Source organism: Gouania willdenowi, chromosome 6 (assembly GCF_900634775.1).
Source record: "Gouania willdenowi chromosome 6, fGouWil2.1, whole genome shotgun sequence".
NCBI lineage: Eukaryota > Metazoa > Chordata > Actinopteri > Blenniiformes > Gobiesocidae > Gouania > Gouania willdenowi.
Window position 1 is genome coordinate 55,337,414 of NC_041049.1, and position 19,437 is coordinate 55,356,850.

A 19,437-nucleotide genomic window follows, 5' to 3' on the forward strand; every position below is an offset into this window, starting at 1 on the left:
AAAGAAATAGTTATAAATGCTTTGAGCTACACTGTGCTTACTGTGACACCAAAAATTACAGAATGTGATTCTCTGTGTTGTTGCTTCTTTGAGGTTCTTGCAGTTGCGTAATATTTGCAACATAAGTTTTGCTTTGATTCAGGAACCATTTTAAAGCACTTTGAAATCATATAAATTTGTGTTGGACTCCAATTCTTGTAGAGTAACAGGAGAACAGGGGAGCATCAAGGGCTGTTGCTTGGTACTGACAATTTCTGTCACCAACTCACAGGAGAAGCAGAATAGAGGGATGCATGAATAGTGAGACATTTTACTTTACTTTAAGCTGAAAATTAATAAAAGCAGCACAACATGAATATGATGCTTGCTAAAAGAATGACTAAAAAGCCAAATACATATATCTGAAAACCAAACAAAAGGGAAGTTCCAATCTCTTACCATGAGAGATGGGAGATATGGCAGATATGACCCATAAAATACGGTATTGGTTCTTCCAATGATATTGAAATACCAATATGTGCTGTTGTTTGAGACAACATAATAGATATATTTACATATAAAATATACATACTGGAGTTGAAAAGGTATTCCTATTTTGCACAGATTATGTTTATTTGTGAAATACATCCATTTGGGCATCACATTAATCCTATACAAACGCATCATTTGATCTGGTGCGAATTGTTTATTTTGGAGGCACATGCACACCTGCACACAACTTATGTGCATCCCATTATGAAAACTTTATTTCATTCACAATCCAAGGTAAAGCACTGCAATTGTTTGACAAATGATGATTGTAATCAAATAATCTGTCAATGAAAACAGTTCATATTTGACTCAAAGAATGAAATAAGAATCCACACAACCCAAAAACAAGTTCCCAGGCAGAGGTGGAAAAATCTTTTAAACAGTTAAATCCCTCAAACTTTGAAACCACATCATGTTCAACTGAAGTCTTGGTCTATCACAGCCTCAGGGTCAGAACAAACATCTTATTGTTGGTTTGGCTCGATGTCATCATCCAGTCGATTTGCTTCAGGCAGATGCCAACTGCCTGATAATGATGATGATGAGGAAACAATGGTGACAGCAGGCCTTTGCCCGACAATAAGCATGTGCTGTGGTGTGTATCGCCTGCCAGCGACATTACTCAGAGGGTTAAGTATATCTTACCCTCCCCTTGAGACGGGGGGTCTGGACATGGGCAGAGATATGCATGGGCCGCAGAAACACAAACACACACACACAAAGCGCAGACTCAAACACAGACCAGTTTCTTTAGCCCAACATGACTGCAACTATTCTCATGTCTGACCTAATCACAACAGAATTTAGAAGAGAAAACAGAGACGACTTTCGCAGTACAGACAGTGATCAGCGTGCGACTCACTAAAAATAATGATGCTAATGGTTGTTAATGTTAACTATAACTATTTAGGGAATAGAGACACAGTGAGCCAATGACGTCTGGTTTGTAGTTTCTTCAATGACCCAGATCCTTCGGGATCCCTAAAACAGATTTTCTTTAATTCCCTAATGCTGCGTTCACACTGGATGTATCACAAAATGTCCGTACGTCCAGATTACATACAAAGTCAATGGATAGATGCGTCCCAGATGCGAAATCTTTCCAGTGCGGCGGTGCGGTCCAATCCACACGTCAAGAGCGTTGGCCTTGCGAGCGGGCTCCCGATTTTGCTTTTATGTGAAACAGTTAATCAAAAAAAAAAACGACTTGGATCATATGATTAATGTGCCATTAAGTTTACATTCACATAATGTTAAAAACATTCGAAAATTATTTTTCATGTTTCCCAATGTTTTTTTTTTCTCTAAAATAAAACTGACTGAGTGACACTCATTGTGATTTGATTATATGTGCCAAAATAAATTTAGTCTTTAAAGTCAGAAAATTAGAAGAAAGTAGAAATGTGGTTTCCTAAGGAATGGTTTTTGAAAGGATGAGAAACCGAGCAATTAAATGCAAAAAAACTAAAAAACATAACAACAACAAAACACAAGGCAAGTGAAATGGTAAAGTTAAAAGATTAGATATAGCATTATCATGTTGTTAATTTTAGCCAAAAGGTTAAATTACAGTAGTCTTAGAGCAGTCTTTTTTAACTACTCTTCCAGAGATGTTAGATACATTTGATATTGAAAACCAAAAGATGTTTATTTTCTACCAGTATTGTCCAAAATTCTTTAGGGCAGTGGAACAGTAAGTACTAAAAATGGCATTTGAGGTCTAAAACTGAAGTTACACCACAATCTTAGAGGAATTACAAACATGACCGGTCAAACCAAATCCCCACTAAATTAAATGCGCAATTTCCAACCCTGCAAAGAACAGCTTTTCAAACAGTAATTGGAGTCTGTTTGGGTACGAACATCATATACATGTTCAATATAGCCTCAAACAAACAAAGGCTGCCGTTGAAACAGCTCCGGATACTGTATTAAAACAAAAACGTAACCGCTGCTGGTGACCCAGACAGATAATTAAAACTCCCTTTACGGTTCTGGATGCGATCCCTTTTGGTTACTGTAAATGTGTTTTTGTGGCCATAAACTCGTGCATCTGGTAAAAGGTTTTTCAGCACTCCGAAGTGTAGACATGTAACCGTCTCTAATCCAAACTGATCCCACATGTTCAATGTCATAATAATTACACCATGAACTATTCAACAGCTTTTGTTTGTGACCTGAGAGAAACTGAAGAAACTGGTAAATGACAACCACATTCTTTTTCCTTGTGATCAGGCCGCCATAAGAGTGGGCTCCCACTTTTTGCTTAAGGACAGTCGTAGGAATGAAGGGAGTCATTAATTTGATGGGTTGTCTCTCTTACCACTATGGCTTTAAGCATCCTTTAAACTGAAGAAAAATATACTTTGGTGCTGCTTTGATATTAGCACTAGCTACTTATTTGCTAGAGCCACAGATGAATGTGGAGCCAAACGCGGCCTGTTTGAGTCTCTAAAGTGAGTTATGTCATTGTACGAGCCACGTCATTAACCCTCTGCTCAATGCATGTCACAGAGGCAGTTTGAAGTCATGTCACAACGGATTTAGATCCAAAAGCCTGGCAGATATATATATGTGTGTGTTTTTGTTTTTTTTAAGATCATTAATCATCAAATATATACTTTATATAAAAGTACAATGAGGGCCCGAAAGCTGTTGGTTTGAATTGCTGCATGAGACCTGGGAGTGGTAGAAGAAATCATCCATCGGTCCATTCTAATGAACTCTAACCTGTGTTTGTGTACAAAGATCTCAAGAAGCATTGGAATAGTGAACAAAACCAGATTCAAACTGAAGCAAGAAATGGTACATAATGGTTATACTGTGCAATAATTCTACTATATATGTCATATTGTGTTGAAATCTGGGGAAACGCATACAAAAGCAACCTAGAAAAGTTATGTATTTTGCAAAATAGAATGGTAAGAATAATAAATCATGCAGGATATCTGGACCATAATAATCAGCTTTTTCTAAAGCCTAAAGAAATTAAAGTTATTAATTTGATTAAGTTTAAAACATTGCAAATTATGTATAAAGCTAATTACAGAACACTGCCAAAAAATGTATTACGATTTTTTTCAAGTAGACAAAGGGAGTATGATTTGCAGGGAGACTTGAACTTTAGAAAGAGAACATTTTGGACTACTTTCAAAACCATGTGCATCTCAATTTGTGGGGTATCTCTTTGGAACGGTCTTAATATTAAACTTAAAAGTTGTAACAACAAAAATAAATTTCATTTATTTTTATAAGTGAAACTTATTAAATCAGTACAAGGACTAGAATCTGATGGGTAGGTGGACAAGTGGATGTTGATGTTATGCAAGTATACAGTAGGTAGGCCTATGAATGCTTGTTTTTGTTTATATTTGTGTGTATTTTGTTGTGTCTTTATATGATAAGCGTTAAGCTTCTTTCTGCCTCTTCTCAAACATAGCTGGGGCTCTTTTTAAGTGAGCAATGATTGCTTTATATTGATTTTTTTTTAAATGTTTGAGATAAATCAAATCAAGTTTTAGAGATACAATGTAACTGGACCTACTTTAAAGAGGCAACAGGTTTTTCTGTTGGCTGAAAGTGAAAAGCATCAACTAGACTTGCTGACAAAGTGCGGAGCGACTCTGCTCAGCCCTCCTTCGGATGGCTTTCATTACTTCTGCTTCCAACTTTGATTGCCTAACTACCATACACCCAAATCCCCATCCTCCCTCTGCACCCCCCACAACCTTTAAACAGTTCCTGGTGTGCTCATCTAGAGCCTCAGCTCAGCATTCGTTTTCTAATTGTTGTTCTGAAGGAGCGCTGCAGCAGCCAACACGGCACTGGATGGAGGTACATGTGGCAACAAAGAAAGAACTTTTGTTCTCAAGGCCCCTACGCTCTCATTTCTCAGGTGGAAAAACTGAGGAAGAGGAGGAGGTAGGGGGGGTGGTTGCAGGGAAAATGACGGGGGTGACCTTTCCCTAAAAACAGCCAATCATTCTCTTTGTCACCCTGTTATACACTGAGAGCAATAAATAATCACTGCGAGTAAAAACGTCGTTTAAAGACTGATGTCTGGCACGAGGTGGAGATGTAGAAAACTGTGTTCTGGGTTTGAATGACAGAACACACAACAATGAAACACTTACATTGGCAAAGACTGCAGTCCACCTTCCCCCAACAAAGTGAAACTTTCTTAAAGAACAACAAAGCCAAAGTGGGACAGTGCACAATACAACCCTGCACATGTATTGCAGGTTCTGACCAAAAATAATCTTTTCTTCCATCTAAAAGAATAAGAAAAACACAGTTCAACTTTGTGATATTAATTAAACCGTGTTATTGCATTGTGTTAATTTCTTACTGGATTTTGTAAATGAAAACTTGCACTGTGGGTAAATTTATTAATGGACGTACCCTGAAGGCAGTGGTCTCTCCCAGGTTGTGGTTTTGGTGTTGTGGTCGACGTAGTACACTCGGCCATGAGGCAGCACCCTTTGTTCCCAGCTACAGAGAGGAAAAGAACACATACTATTAAAAATCCATTTAGAAAAAGCAGGAAAGGTAGAGTCTGAAATGTGCCCAGTTCAGAATATTGAATGTAGATGAATTCATGCAGCTGTAAGCACTTAATGCAACATGCAGCAAGCAGCAACTCAATAACCAGGGGTCTCAAACTAGTTTTTTTTACCAAAGGCCTGCTAAACATTATGGTCACCATTAACAAGCTAGTTATTGCTGTGAAGCAGTATAGGCATGATCTGTCATTAACATATGGAAATATAACTGTGGTAAAATGAATGATTTTTCCTTTTCAGGTTACAAGTAGAATCTGAATTTACACATTAATTGACTATTTCAGAACAATTATAAGGCCGGTCTGAGACATGTGCATTTAATTGATAGTAATCATTGGAACTCTAAATGTTTAATTTTTTTCAATGTTGGTTACAAAACCAACAAAATAAAGTCAGGAGGTGCTTTTATTTTCAACAGAGCGATCAGACATTGCTTTATTACAGCGTAAAACAATAAGTGATTACAGTATTTATTACATGCGAGTGAAATTTCTGCATTTCATACTGATGATTTGGAACAGCAGAGTACAATAGTACTAAACCACAATCACCCTATTGGCAATTAATTTGTCATATCCCACTCATTCAATATACAGAAAAAGTTTAGCAAAAAAATATTATCTTGGTGGCATCAATTTATTTTAGTTCATTACATTTTTGTCACAATTTTAATATTAGTTGCATTTTGTTACTAAACAAGTGATGCTCAAACTGAATACTCAAGAAAGGATGTCATCAAGTGTTAAATCTTACCCTGCAGGAAGTGAGTCAGTGTTGGACTCTGTGGTGTTGTTGCTGGCTTGTTCAGTGCCGGAGGCGGCGTTAGGACTGGACTCTCCCGGTGCACCTGTACCCGTGGCGTTATGAACTGGAGAGCTAGTGCTGCTACTGATGGTCGGTGATGGGTTTAATGGAGAAGACGGAGGAGGAGCATAGCGAGCCACTCCGCCACGACTGTTCTCCAGCACGTTGGAGCTTAACTCCACTTTATCTGGCATAAAGGAGCAAAAAGAAATACACAATCACAGGTGACTAGCTGTGCCTTATAAGTTCACATAAAGATTCTGGTTCTATTTCATAACATTCGTTTCAATGTCTCACTATGGGACATACCCAACCTGATTGGCTGGTGAAATGTATTCATCCGCTGCAAGTAGTCCTACCCACTATAACTAGAGTGGGCGGAGAATACATTGGCTTTCAAAAACCTCTTCTAATCAGGAAGCTTCTCGCAGCGGCAGCTCAACTGTCCACAGGTAGACCCTACCTAGGACGCTGCGGTTGTATCCTTTCTTGTGACCACTAGGTCAACCAGTGCTTTTTCCATGGCCCTACGCTCGGAAAATTTCACTGTTTTGACACCCCCCACGGCCGTCAAGGAGGAACCGACCACTGACACCCCGGTCTTCGGCTGGACAGGCCACTGCAGGCGGCCTCTTTCTCCTCCAAAAATGGGCCGAGATCGCTGCTCCGCTGTGGGTGCTGAAGAGAATAACGGGGGATACAGGGGAATCGTGTTTTGCAGGAGGAAATCCTCTCGCTGCTGAACAAGGGGGCAATTTCTGTTGTTTCTCTCCCAATGTATGGGAAGACAATATCTGAGCGTGACATGCACCAGGTCTGCTCCAGGTGCCTTGGGCTGGAACATGCCCAGCAGGCCCTGGACGCTCCCGGGTCCTGCCTCCACTACGCTGCGTTCACCATGAAGAGTCTCCGCAGGTGGCTGGCACGAGAAGTCAGCCTGGCAGAGGAGGGAGCCCTCTCTTCCCCTCTCGGTGCCGAATTCGTCACTGTGGACAGGATGGAGACGGATACTGGTGCGGGGCCAAGCTGGAATCCACAGAAAGCACCTACGGTTCACTTTCCAGTGGATATGTTACGAGAACCGGGTCCTCCCCTTTGGCCTGTCTCTTAGCCCAAAGGTGTTTGTGCGGTGCACAGAAGCAGTGATGGCCCCGCTGAGATGGCAGGGCATCTGTTTGGCCACATACCTGGATGACTAGTTGCTTCTGGGACAATCAGAGATGGAGGCCGGGGCGCGCACACGTATCCTGCTACGTCACCTAGATGATCTAGGTTTTGTGATAAACATGAAAAAGAGCGTGTTGATACCGGTATAGGATCTATCCCTATGTTCAGTGCCGTTCAATGGCGTGCCTTTTGGCGGCAAGGGTGGAGGCCTTCACAGCATGTCTTGCGCTATTCGTCATGATGAGCGCCTGCCTTACGGGCTGGGGCACGGTACACAAGGGACAATCGGTGAGACGGATCTTCAGCGCTCCCTTATGAAATACTTGGAACTCTCAGCAACGTTCCTTGTGCTGAGGCATTTCCTTCCGTACCTCACGGCCCGCCATGTCCTGGTGAGGACCAATACGGCCACGGTAGCGTACATCAACCGTCAGGGTGGATTGCGCTTCCGTCAGTTGCACCTGCTGGCGCACAGGCTGATCCTGTGGAGTTGTGGTCGCCTCCTCTCGCTGAGAGCGACACATATCACGGGGATCTTGAACACAGGCGCAGTTATCCAGGGGGCAACGTGTTACGGGGAGTAGAGGCTTCACCCAGAGGTAGTGGAACAGATATGGGCCCGTTATGCACGGGCCGAGGTGGATTTGTTTGTCTCGGATGAAACCGCGGAGTGCACACTGTTTTTCAATCTGGATATGACATTGAGCTTCAAAGTAAGTGATCAGCTCTTCGTCTCTTGGGCTCCGCCCTGTAAGGGGAAGCCTGTTACTAAGCAACGCCTGTCGGTGATGGGTAGTGGAGGCAATTGCGTTGACTTATTCAAGTCAGGGTCTGCCGCTGCCTGTAGGCTAGCGTGCACATTCGACTCGGGGTTTGGCCACTTCATGTGTTCTGTTCAGGGTATTTGTGCGGCGCCATTCACCTTTGTCCGGTTTTACCATCTGGATGTCTCTACTCCATGTGTGGCACGGGCGGTTCTCCTTTTCTGATCGGCTTGTTTCTGCCCTGCGGGCTAGTGTAGCATGCGATAAGCTTGTCTGCACTACGAGAGCTACAACAATCCCACAGTGAACATTGAAACGAATGTTATGAAATAGAACTATAGGTCATTTACCTAATTACGGTTCTATGAGTAATATGAGTGAGATGTCTCACAAAGACAACCCTTCTTGCTGCCTGAGTGACAAAGAGGTTTGCTTATTGATTGCCAATGTATTCTCTGCCCACTCTAGTAGTGGTAGGACTACCTGTGGCGGATGAATACATTTCACCAGCCAATCAGGTTGGCTTTATGAGAAAGGGCTTCTGTGATATACCGCAGAGGCGCATATCCCACAGTGAGACATCTCACTCATAGAACCGGGGTTATGTGAATAACCTAAAGTTTTCTTAACATGTGTTTTTTTCAGATACCAATTGGATTGGTTCTGACTCCATTAGAATTTAAATAGAAACCACTGAAGTCTAATGAACAGAGAAATCCATGAAGTGGAATTTTATTTGTCACTATAAACATATTTATTGAATGATTATATAAATATATTAAATATCTGATTAAATACAGTATGCTAATACATTTTATTGAGACAATTTCAATACCAAGTACTAGCAGCAGCATTTAGTTGCTGAAGGCTAATTGTACAAAAGCCTTATTTAACTTCCAAACCAGACAAGTCTTTATCTTTCAAATCATACATACCACATATGTTTATATATCAATATAGTACACTATACAGTACATAAACATAAGCCTGCGTAAAATACCTGCACCATTATCAGGACTCCTGTGACTCTTTGATGATCGGCGGCGACAGGATGCCCCCGGGCCAACCTGCTCGTCTGTCAGCTCCCCGTTACTCAGCGCCGTCCCTCTGGAGCCACCTGGAGACTCGCCTTGCGAACCCCCCATTGAAAGCCTGTTGTTCCTGCAGGTCACAAATAAAGAAAAAAAAGGTGTTTAAGGCTGTGTTCACACTGCAGGTCAATCCCAATTTTTTTGCCCATATCAAATTTTTTTATGTCTATGTGAACAGTACAATTACAATTTTTTTTCAAATCCAACCCAGGCTAGTTTCATATGTGGATATAAATACGATACACATCTAATATTTTGCAATGCGACTGGTGTCTGAACTGCCAGGTCACATTCTATCTGACCTTTACGCTGACCCCGGTGGAGGATGTAAGTAGAAAAATAGACGGTGGAGGGAGAGTTAATTCCTAAAACCAATAAATATTATATTATACTGTACATATCAGTGCCACACACACGCTGAGACTCCTCCATATTTACTTTCATAAACAGTGCGTGCGCACAGAGTACCTCAGGACCACTTTTGCGCATGCGGGTCACATTCCGTTCATACTCCAAACTGATAGAAAGCATGTTTCATGTTTAAATATGAACAAGCACACAAAAAGCACACAAAAACTATTAAGACCTGCAGTGTGATGTCGGTAAAGTCTTTTATGTGTACTTTTCTTGGTCTGGTGTCCTTTTATTAAACAAACTAAATACTGTTGCATTCATAGCAGGGGTTTATTTTTTCACTGATGTCTGATAAACTTAAAGCTCATATCCGGAGTTTCTGAGAAATCTATGTTCATGTATCATTCTTTTGAAATGCGAAAAAATTCAGTTCAACTTTATTTATATAGCGCAAAATACAACAGTCATCTCAAAGCGCTGAACAAAATATAAAAAAAATGGCGGTACCCGATGCGACCTTGTTATGTTCCGCTATAAAGTAGAGATGTAGCTTCTGGTAGATTGACCGGCAGAGGCAGGGGGAGGAAGTGGAGCTGTTTAGGGAGGGACATCGAGACGTTCTTTTTGAATTTTCTCTCTCTTTTCATCCTCTGGATAATCACTTTAAGAAGGCATGCTGCTAATTCACATGTCCAGGTATTAGTAGCAACTTCTTACTTTGCCCATTTTAAAACTTGGGCACAAAGAGAAGAGAGTGTTATCAAACAGTGTTGTTATCATACGTTCAGATGCAACAAAAAATCTAAAACACAAGTCTGTTATCTTTATTAGAAAGTAAAGTGGCAGGTGATCAAATATTGTAAATTTCTACAATGCTAAAGGTTATGATGATATATGAAATCTATTTTTATTTGCAGCTCAGCCCTGAGATATTGACTCCTTGCATGGGCCTAATGCTCCCGTTATGTATAAAGGGGAAATACATCGAAGACGAAGCTGGTTCACCATTCCAAACCACACGTACAGGGGGTAATAACATGCTGTAACTATCCGACTGTACTGGCCTCCTATTTTAGACCCATTACATTAATTTTTCCATTTTATTTGATGACTATGCTTTCTCAAGGTTTCACTTTACTTATGTGTGCTTAGTTTAGACTTCTTCAAAAAAAGAAAAGGTTGCATAAGTTCATTTCTGTGCTGGTATTTTTTTTTTTCCAATTACCACAAATATCTGCACAAGTTTGGAAGCTGACAGTCAAAAAAGGCACAGAAAAAAAAACTGCTTTTCTGCATGAAGCCACAAATAAAGCTTCACATATAAATCAGTTTAACTGTTATAATATGATAAAAAAAAAAAAAAAAATCCCTTAAGAGCTCCGTGTTGTGCTGCTTTTTTTCTTTTTTTAAAGGAATGCATAACTCACTTGTCTTGTGTTTACATGAGCCATGTATTTTAGGTCTCAGATGAATAAGTGAGTTTGGTCAGTTTCTGGATTCCTGACAAAATTAAAGATATTGTATTTTTGTATCCTTCTGTGTGTATATTTTCCGACCTGCTGTGTGAACTGCCTGCACTGGGAGTCTCTTCGCTCTGCGTTCTCCTCAGGTTTGGCCTTTCCGACTGATGAATCTCTGCAACACAAAAAGAAAAGTAAACTAGGGCTTTTCTAAAAGATCTTCGGACAAACTGTCAAAAAAATTATAAATAAATCTTTCACAGTATAAAAACAGAATAAACCCATAATATTTAATCTCAATTTTAATCCAAAAATCTGATGAGCAGTCTGAAGCAGTACTGATTGAACTTTATTTTTATACAAACACAAGCCTTATATGACCCACAATCACAGATGTATGAAGAAATCTAAAATAATTTAGTAAAGCACTGAATATCAGTAGAATATTACATTGATATCAAATATTATATGATATTGTCCATTCTTTGCAATTCTATATAAACCTAACTGAAAACCTAAGGGTACAAATTTTTATTTTTTTTTTCCAATCTGACACAAACATCCGTCGTGTGGCTTCATTGCTAAGTTTCGGTTCGGCAGAAAATGAATGATCATAGTGAGATTAAACCCACTTTGTGGGTGTGTCAGTAGACATTAGATCAGTGTTTTTCAACCTTGAGGTTGCCTGGAATCTAAATGGGGTCAGCTGAAATGTCTAGTAATTGGTTAAAAAAAAAATATTACTAATTAAAATATTTTTTAATATTAAATTTCTATTATTATTCAATTATTTTAAAAATGTAAATACAATCTTAAACAACTGTATTCTATACTTTCTCAATTACAAATCTACTTCAAAGTACTAAAATACCTGAGATGGTGCAATTTGTCAATGATTTTGTATTTGTAACGCTAATTCTAGAAAGAAGAAAAAGTATTTTGGGATTGTCAGAAAATTGTGAAATTGAAAAGGGGTCACGATCCATAAATGGTTGGGAACCACTGCATTAGATCCTTTTAGAGTAATCGGGGAACAGTCGGTTGTTTAATAGAGACCATTCATTCTTGGATGTAGCAGTGGTCTGCATTGCTTGTGTGACTATACATGAGTAAAAACCACAGGCCTGTAACATGTTTTTCATTAACACTCACTCGCTCCTCAAACACACCACTTTTCTGTGTGCCTGAAGCTCACACAGCCAAAACATGATCGTCCCAAACGGCTGCCTTGTTTATCCGCATGCACACCATTGCTTTTGAAGGCAAACAGGTAATCTGCCTCGCACACGGACGCACAGAGGGAGCGCTGTGTTGTGGCTATGAAAGAGCTTCTTGTGAGCAGAGCTGCTGGACGTAGAGAATAAATAAACACTGATCTTGAGGAGAAATCATTGTGTCATAGCCCACCTTAGCCCCCACCCCATGCACCGGGTCTCATTATTGACCTGGTACGTGTCTGCAAGTGCAAAAGAGCAAACTGCATGAAAAGCTTGACAACTAAACTACAGAGAAAACAACTGAGGACATGTTTCCGTTGTGCAGCTGGGAGCGAGGCTTTTTACCTGTCAACCCTGACACTCTGACAGGCAGGGGCACAAATATCAGTGACTTAAAGTGCTAAAAACCCAGAATCTACAAAACATGTTTTTTTTTGTCCATTTAAGTATTCAACACATTTGATTTTTTAAAATGATTTCAATCATTTTAACAATTAAAAAAGCTGAATTTGCATATTTCTTGACTAAATCAGAGGGTAAACAGCGAGAAGTTGAGTCTCTGCTAAGCAAACAAACCAAAGTAGAAGACCAAAAAAATGTTATCCCACCATTTGTCACCTTTTTAGACATGTTACAGGTCTCCCCTTACACAGAAAAATGCATTTATGTGAGGCTATACCTTCATTTTGTCTCACTGATTTGACATAAAACATAATTGAAGATAAGAAGAGGACACATAAAGTACTTTTACCTCTCTGTAGGGGGAGCGGTGAGCACGCAAGTTTGTGCTTTATTCTGTTTATTTTCCAACAAATCTGACAATTTATAAATTACCACCACCTAAAAAGCAGAGAAATTATATTTTCCTTATGTCTTATTAATTTGATATAATTTCCGCTTAATTTTAAATACAAACATGTAGTCGTGTAGACCTGAGCTATCAAACACCACCGTGCAAAATTGCAAATGAGTGAAAGCTTTTAATGGACTTGTGTGGCAACCTTTACCCCAGACAAGCGATGGATAACTCTGACAAATACAGACTGTCATTTATGTAACTACTGGTTTATTTATCAGGTACATTTTAAAAAACGCAAAATAAAACTCAATGTTCAGCAACTGTTTAATCCTGCAGAGGCTCATTTTACACCGTGGGGAATAAACACTTCCCTTTGTTAAATTGCAGCTGATCAACAAAGAAGCATGAATACTCAATAGTGAACGTATTGTTGAAATTGTGCTGGCTTTTGTTTCCCACCATCTTTCAATGAGAGGGTTTGTTTATGAAGAGCATGTTTGTTTGTGTGTGTGTTGGTGTGTTTCAGCAAAGCTTCCAGTGGAAGTGAGTCGAACCTCTGAACCAACTGAGCTGCGTTCACGGTGATAACACCAGCGCAAGGCAACACACTCCCACCTTAATTCACTTTGTGTTTTCAGACGGCTCACATAAGCTCGGGCACACGTCCTCAGGATGTAAAACACAGCTGCATTCACACTCACTGGACAATAAAAACACACCTCCACACAAAGACAAGTAGCCCAGCTTAAACACTGGGTTTCTACTCTGCAACCCCAAAATACATCAAAAGGCACACACGCGAGCACGCACACATGCACTCAGGGAGAGAAAAAAACATATCATTCTGCCCCTGCCAGTCAGCGGAGGAAACCCCCTCAGTGTAACGCACGTGTCTTTCCGATCACAGAAGGCAATTGTGCTGCCGATCTGCAAGCAATGAGGCCCACTTACGTATTTTAGAAAAACAAATTAGAAAAAAAGCGCTCCTGATGTCGGCAATTATGTGAACTCAGGGTCTTCAAACAAAGGGGCAAGTAAAGAAACATGTGGGGCGAGAGAGGGCTTCGGTCATTTATTGTTAACCTGTGACCTGCAGACATGTTTATTGGAAACTGCAGGGGTTGCAGAAAACTCAACAATCTGTGTGTGTTTAGAATCAGCTGTCTTTGCTGCAAACTTACATCATAAGGTTTGTAACATGAGAGAATATTTCACTCAGTGTAACACTAAAGCCCCTAATAAAGAACTAAAAGCATGTGGACTGTATGCGTCTCACCATTAACCGTGTGTTTCTGTGAAAATATGCATTACACTATAAATGACAACAAAGCTACCAAGAAGGTGTTTATTCTCTTTTAAAGCTGCTGAGCTTCAACCAACGTCTAACCCAGTGGTTCCCAAACCTGTTTTTGGATCGTGACCCCATTGTGATATTACACATTTCTGGCCACATTTTTTTTAAGAGTTAAGGTTTTGATCACATTTATTATACTGTGTTACAAATATAAAGTAGCCAGGATTATGATGAACCACCTCAGATATTTCATACTGCATTTTATTTGAGCTACATTTATATTTGGGAAAGTGAAAGTCTATAATTGTGTTGTGTTTTAATTTGAAAAAGATTTATATTTAAAAAATTGAAAATGTACCGGTAATTATTTTTTTTATTAAATACTACACATTTCAGGCGACTCCATTTGAATTCCAGGCGACCCCACATGGGTTCAGAAACCCAAGGAGGAAAAACCCTGGTCTAACGTAAAGACACTTCAACATTAGGACAGCTACAATGGAAACCATCCCATTGTTCTACAAAGACGTCAGCCAAAAATCTACTTTAGTGAGACCCCAGATCACAAACTATTTCCCCCAGGGAAGATATTTAAGAGTGTTTGACTTTAAACAAGAGACAATTTCAACAAACTGAAAGTCATTTGACTGCTCTCAGTTTTTATAGTCACATACAGCACAAATTACCTTACTAGTACAAATAACATTTTTTGATAGGAAACTTATCAAATTAAAGCTTTCTATACAGTGCAGTAAGAGGGAAAAATAAGTGTATAATTAATACAATAAAAGTTGTGAAAAAGTAGTTCATATTAAAATCTGATTGCATTAGGTTTATAAAAAGACACACAAAAATTAGTCTTGTTAGATTTACAAAAAGTCCTTTTTCCTCACTTGCAGTAAACATCATCTTATTTCTAAAATATATCTAATCCCCGCACAATTATAGGAGCTTCACTAACCTTCTTTGTGAGTGAGCTCTTGCAAAACCGCCCTCCACTTGTACACAAAGTGCACAAGTGTGCTAATGAGGATATGGAATACAACAGTACACTCATACAAACACACACCTTCACTTCACCTCTCTATACAGCAGAGCGTTCACACAAAGAAACACATTTTCTCAACCCGAGCAGGTCTGAGCCCTCACTGCTCACTCTGTGTTCATTCAGCAGGACACACTATGGGCTCAGTGTGGCGCTCAATGAAAAGCCCTGTGTGTCGCACAGAGAGGTGATGCATGATTTGACTCAACTTCACTTTTGAGCAGAGCTTAAGCACAGTTTATGTTCTATAAGGACCTTACAGCTTTACTTCCAAGAGCAATAAAAGAAAGTAAAATGAATCAGAAAGAACGATTGACTCGAGAGTCGATAAGTGAGTGACATGTTAAAAATTTGTGCGCTACAAAGTGATTTTCCATTGGTTCGTGAGCAGCACTGCCTGCCTGCAAAGATTAAATGTTCGGTGCGATAGAAATCCTGCAGTTGTACACACTACAGTCTGTAAATCCTGATGGTATTAAGTTGCTACGGGTGTGATGATATATATTACATGTGATTCTCAGGGAGACCAAAAAAAGCGTTTGACATATGAATCAAACCGGCTCAGGAACTCTGCACTTACACCACGGCTTTGCTGAGAAGAATAAATATACACATAGACATGCTTTTTAAGTGCTGTCAGGTGTGACACGGTGCAGCTGTGGACTAAATATCATAAAGAGAGAAAAAAAAAAGTTTGTGTGATTTCTCCTCCTTTGCTCCAATTTACTATTCCACACTTGGAAGCAGACAATTGTAGTTTACAGCGTTAGACGTGCAGATAAGAATTTGACAACCAAGCAACACCAAAAACACACACACTGAGAGAAAATAATTAAAATAAAACCAACAACACATAAAAACGACAATAACAGAAAAATATACTGAGTAGTAAAAAGAAAAGACAAACAACAACAAAATACACCACACACCCCACACAAACACACACACAAAATGATGAAAAATTATCTTGATTAGAACATGAACTGAAAAAACAAAGGCATGTCTTGTTCTCAAATCAGGCGGGAGTTGACCGAAAAAATTATATAAACTATAGAAATGAATCTATTCAGGAGGCACTAAATACTGTTTCTTTCCACTTATTTACAAAATAACTTTCATTAAACTATGTGTTATTGCCCATGTATTCCATCATTATACTCTATAGTTGTTTTTCACAGTATTATGAGCCAAATGTAGTAATCGGACATAAGGGGGTACTTGAATTTAAAAATATCAGAAGCGGGGCTACTTGAGCCAAAAAAGTTTGAGAACCACTGGTGTAATGGGACCCTTAATGTGACCCAATATAAGAAACCAAGAATGCTTTTATGAATACAATATAAGTAATCACTCATGACTGGTTCCTCCTGTTAGCTGTAAGCTAAACTCACTGATGCTTTATCATCTATCAATGACATAACATAACATAACATTACAGTGTTACGGGGCATTTCCTATCCATCAGATCAGTGATTCTCATCCTTTTCAGCACACGACCCCCAATATAAAGGTGCCAGAGACCGGAGACCCCCACTGTACCTGAAGGTGGTTGATATAACGTAAAAAGTAGGAACAATTAGTTTAAACTGGCAAATAATGGGCATGAAATATGGTGAAAAGAGGTTCAAAGTGACAATATTGGGTCAACATATGAGACATTAGGTGGGAAAAGTGGTGGAAATGGTTTATAAGTGCAGAAAATGTCTTGAAAGAGCTAAAAATGTGCAGAAAAGTCAACAAAATTTGATAGAAAAGTGTCAGAAATGGGAGTATTGTAGCAAAAATACATTAAAAGGAGCGAAAATACAGCAAGAAAAAGTGAAGAAAATAGGTTAAAATACGGCAAGTTTGGTGTAGTTCCAGAAAAAGGGTATAAATAAGAAAAAATGGGCTTAAATTGTTCAAAAAATATTCTTAGTTTCTTGAAGGCAACTGGCGACAACCTCCCAGTGTCTCATGACCCCAAATGGGATCCTGACCCCAAGGTTGCATTAGACGACTATAACATGTGATACTACATCCCTCACATTATTATTTAATTTAAAGGGTTAAATACTTTGTGAATTAGACAGAACGGTTATCATTCACTACTTTTTTCATATCACTATTAGAAAACAGAAATTGAACTATAACTATCAGTGGGGACATTTTATATGTAAAAGTATAGGTAAACAAAATTAGAACATGTCTACTATTAAAATAACTTGATAGAAACAGTCATTATAATCATCAAGTGTACAGTCATTGCATGGACCTTAGCAAAGATATTTTTTAAACATTTATTTCTAAATGTAATGTATCGTTTCCATTTAGTGGTTTGACGTGTTTATATGCAGCACATCTCAGGAGGCCGTATCAAATGTCTTTCAATCATAAGGTCAGTGGTATAATTTACTGTGTCAGAGTGTGTGATTGTGGGTCAATGTCTTACAGAGTGACTGGTGCATTTAAACTATTAAAAACGTGACTGAGCACCATCATTGTTAAGTGCATTTACCACATTAAACAAATGTTCAACATTGTAATGAGACACGAGTTACTCACAAAAAGAAGAAAATTTGACTTTTTCTAAGTAAAAAGAGAGACAACTCATTACTAACAGACAAACGCACCACTGTATAGAAAGATTCATAACTGTGTGTGTGTGTGTGTGTGTGTGTGTGTGTGTGTGTGTGTGTGTGTGTGTGTGTGTGTGTGTGTGTGTGTGAGTGAGTGAGTGAGTGTGAGTGTGAGTGTGAGTGTGAGTGTGAGTGTGAGTGTTGGCTTTACCAGAGATTAATTAAGAGAAACAGGAAAGGAAATAGTGACAGGAGCAGAAATGGCTTAATATTGTGCCTCCTCCTTTTTCCAAGTTGTCTGGACTTCTGTGGGAGCCGTTTGTGTGTGTGTGTGTGTGTGTGTGTGTGTGTGTGTGTGTGTGTGTGTGTGTGTGTGTGTGTGTGTGTGTGTGTGTGTGTGTGTGTGTGTGTTGCAATAATTTCTAATAAAAATACGCAGCTTGGTGTCACTAAATGTTTTACAGGAAGAGCTGCACTATAAAACACACATACTTAAAGTGTTTGTGTGCGTGCGTGTTTGCAGGCGCGCGTGCAGCACTGCAGGAACTTACTGTCTACTGCCGCACTGCCATTGGGCAGCGAGCCCAAATCAACAACCATGCCGTCCAGACAGACGTTGAGCTCGCCTCCTGCTACAACTGAGCCTTTGTTCTCCGTCTGCAGCACCAAACTCAGCTGGACGTTCTCCACTAGGGGGAGCAAGAGCACAGACAGAGGACGTCCAGGTCAGAGGATGGGGCCATTGTTGATGGTTTGATGGTTAAAAAAAGAACAATCAAGAAAAAAACGAAAACATAGCAACATGTTTATTTTTAGGTAGAAATAAGGAAGCAGCTAAAAAAGATTTTTTTTTATAAATCTGGTATATAAAGCAAAAATTATTAGTCTTCAGGTGTGTTTAGGTTCATGTAAGGCAGCTATGGAAAAAACTGCTTCTGAAAGGAATGGGAAGTTTAATACAGGCTGGAAATTATTCATGTCATCAAAGTTTAATTTGGGTTTTCCAAGGATTGGCATGACAACAACACTTTTTAGAAATTGGGGAACGCAGCCTGTAAGCTAAGAGTCGATGGTACTGATGATAAGTGAGGAAAAAGCTGGGCGTTTTGACAAAATGGAAATGGTCTGGTCTGCAGGTAGAGTTCTTCATGTCAGTAATAATGCTGGAAGGTTCAGTCATTGTAATAGGGGGAGAGTTGAAGCAAGGAACATAATAGAAAAGATGTAGCTGGAAGGCCTAAGAAGCAAAAGGAGGGGAGATTTGATGAAAGTTGATTCAAACATTTGTTAAAAAAAACTGAAGGAGAGACTTGCATTTCTCTGGAAGAAAGCACTTTTGCCGGTGGGTTTAATTAACTCTTTGAAGTCCCAAACTTGGCCAATGTGTTTAATCTTATTGCTACCAATCAATCATGTAACACACAATGAGCATCTGTAGTCGACTGAGATTTTCCAGTCGCCGCAATGTCTTTTAGTTCTTTACTGGTGCATTAACACAGCTTTATTTGACTCTATATGTTTTTTTCTGTGTTATAAATCTGGACACCAGACACCAAAGTTTTTAGAACTGGCTTGCCTGTACATGATATAGCACAAAGTAGGAAAAAGTTTCTGCAGAGGAAATAGAGTCAATCAGCAGATCCATCAGGACTAACTGTTCAAGTTAGTTAATATGAGGACACAGGAGTTACATCAGGGCATCTTATTGTGGGGAGGAGAAATGGTGCATATGTTTTTTTTTTTATTCAAAGCACAGCTGGAACACAATTATCATTTGTACTTCTGCATTCT

General features: G+C 39.4%; 1 protein-coding gene across 2 annotated transcripts in view; it reads right to left on the minus strand.

The window, feature by feature from the left end:
* Positions 1-19,437, minus strand: part of wwp2 (WW domain containing E3 ubiquitin protein ligase 2) — a 56,694-nt gene that overhangs the window by 28,614 nt on the left and 8,643 nt on the right. For both annotated transcript variants that reach the window (XM_028448768.1, XM_028448769.1), the window contains exons 5-9: positions 18,198-18,335; positions 10,830-10,908; positions 8,829-8,989; positions 5,847-6,084; positions 4,933-5,022 (exon numbers count right to left, since the gene is read on the minus strand). In XM_028448768.1, the coding sequence (XP_028304569.1) occupies positions 4,933-5,022; positions 5,847-6,084; positions 8,829-8,989; positions 10,830-10,908; positions 18,198-18,335 (706 nt within the window). The remainder of the gene's footprint in view (positions 1-4,932; positions 5,023-5,846; positions 6,085-8,828; positions 8,990-10,829; positions 10,909-18,197; positions 18,336-19,437) is intronic.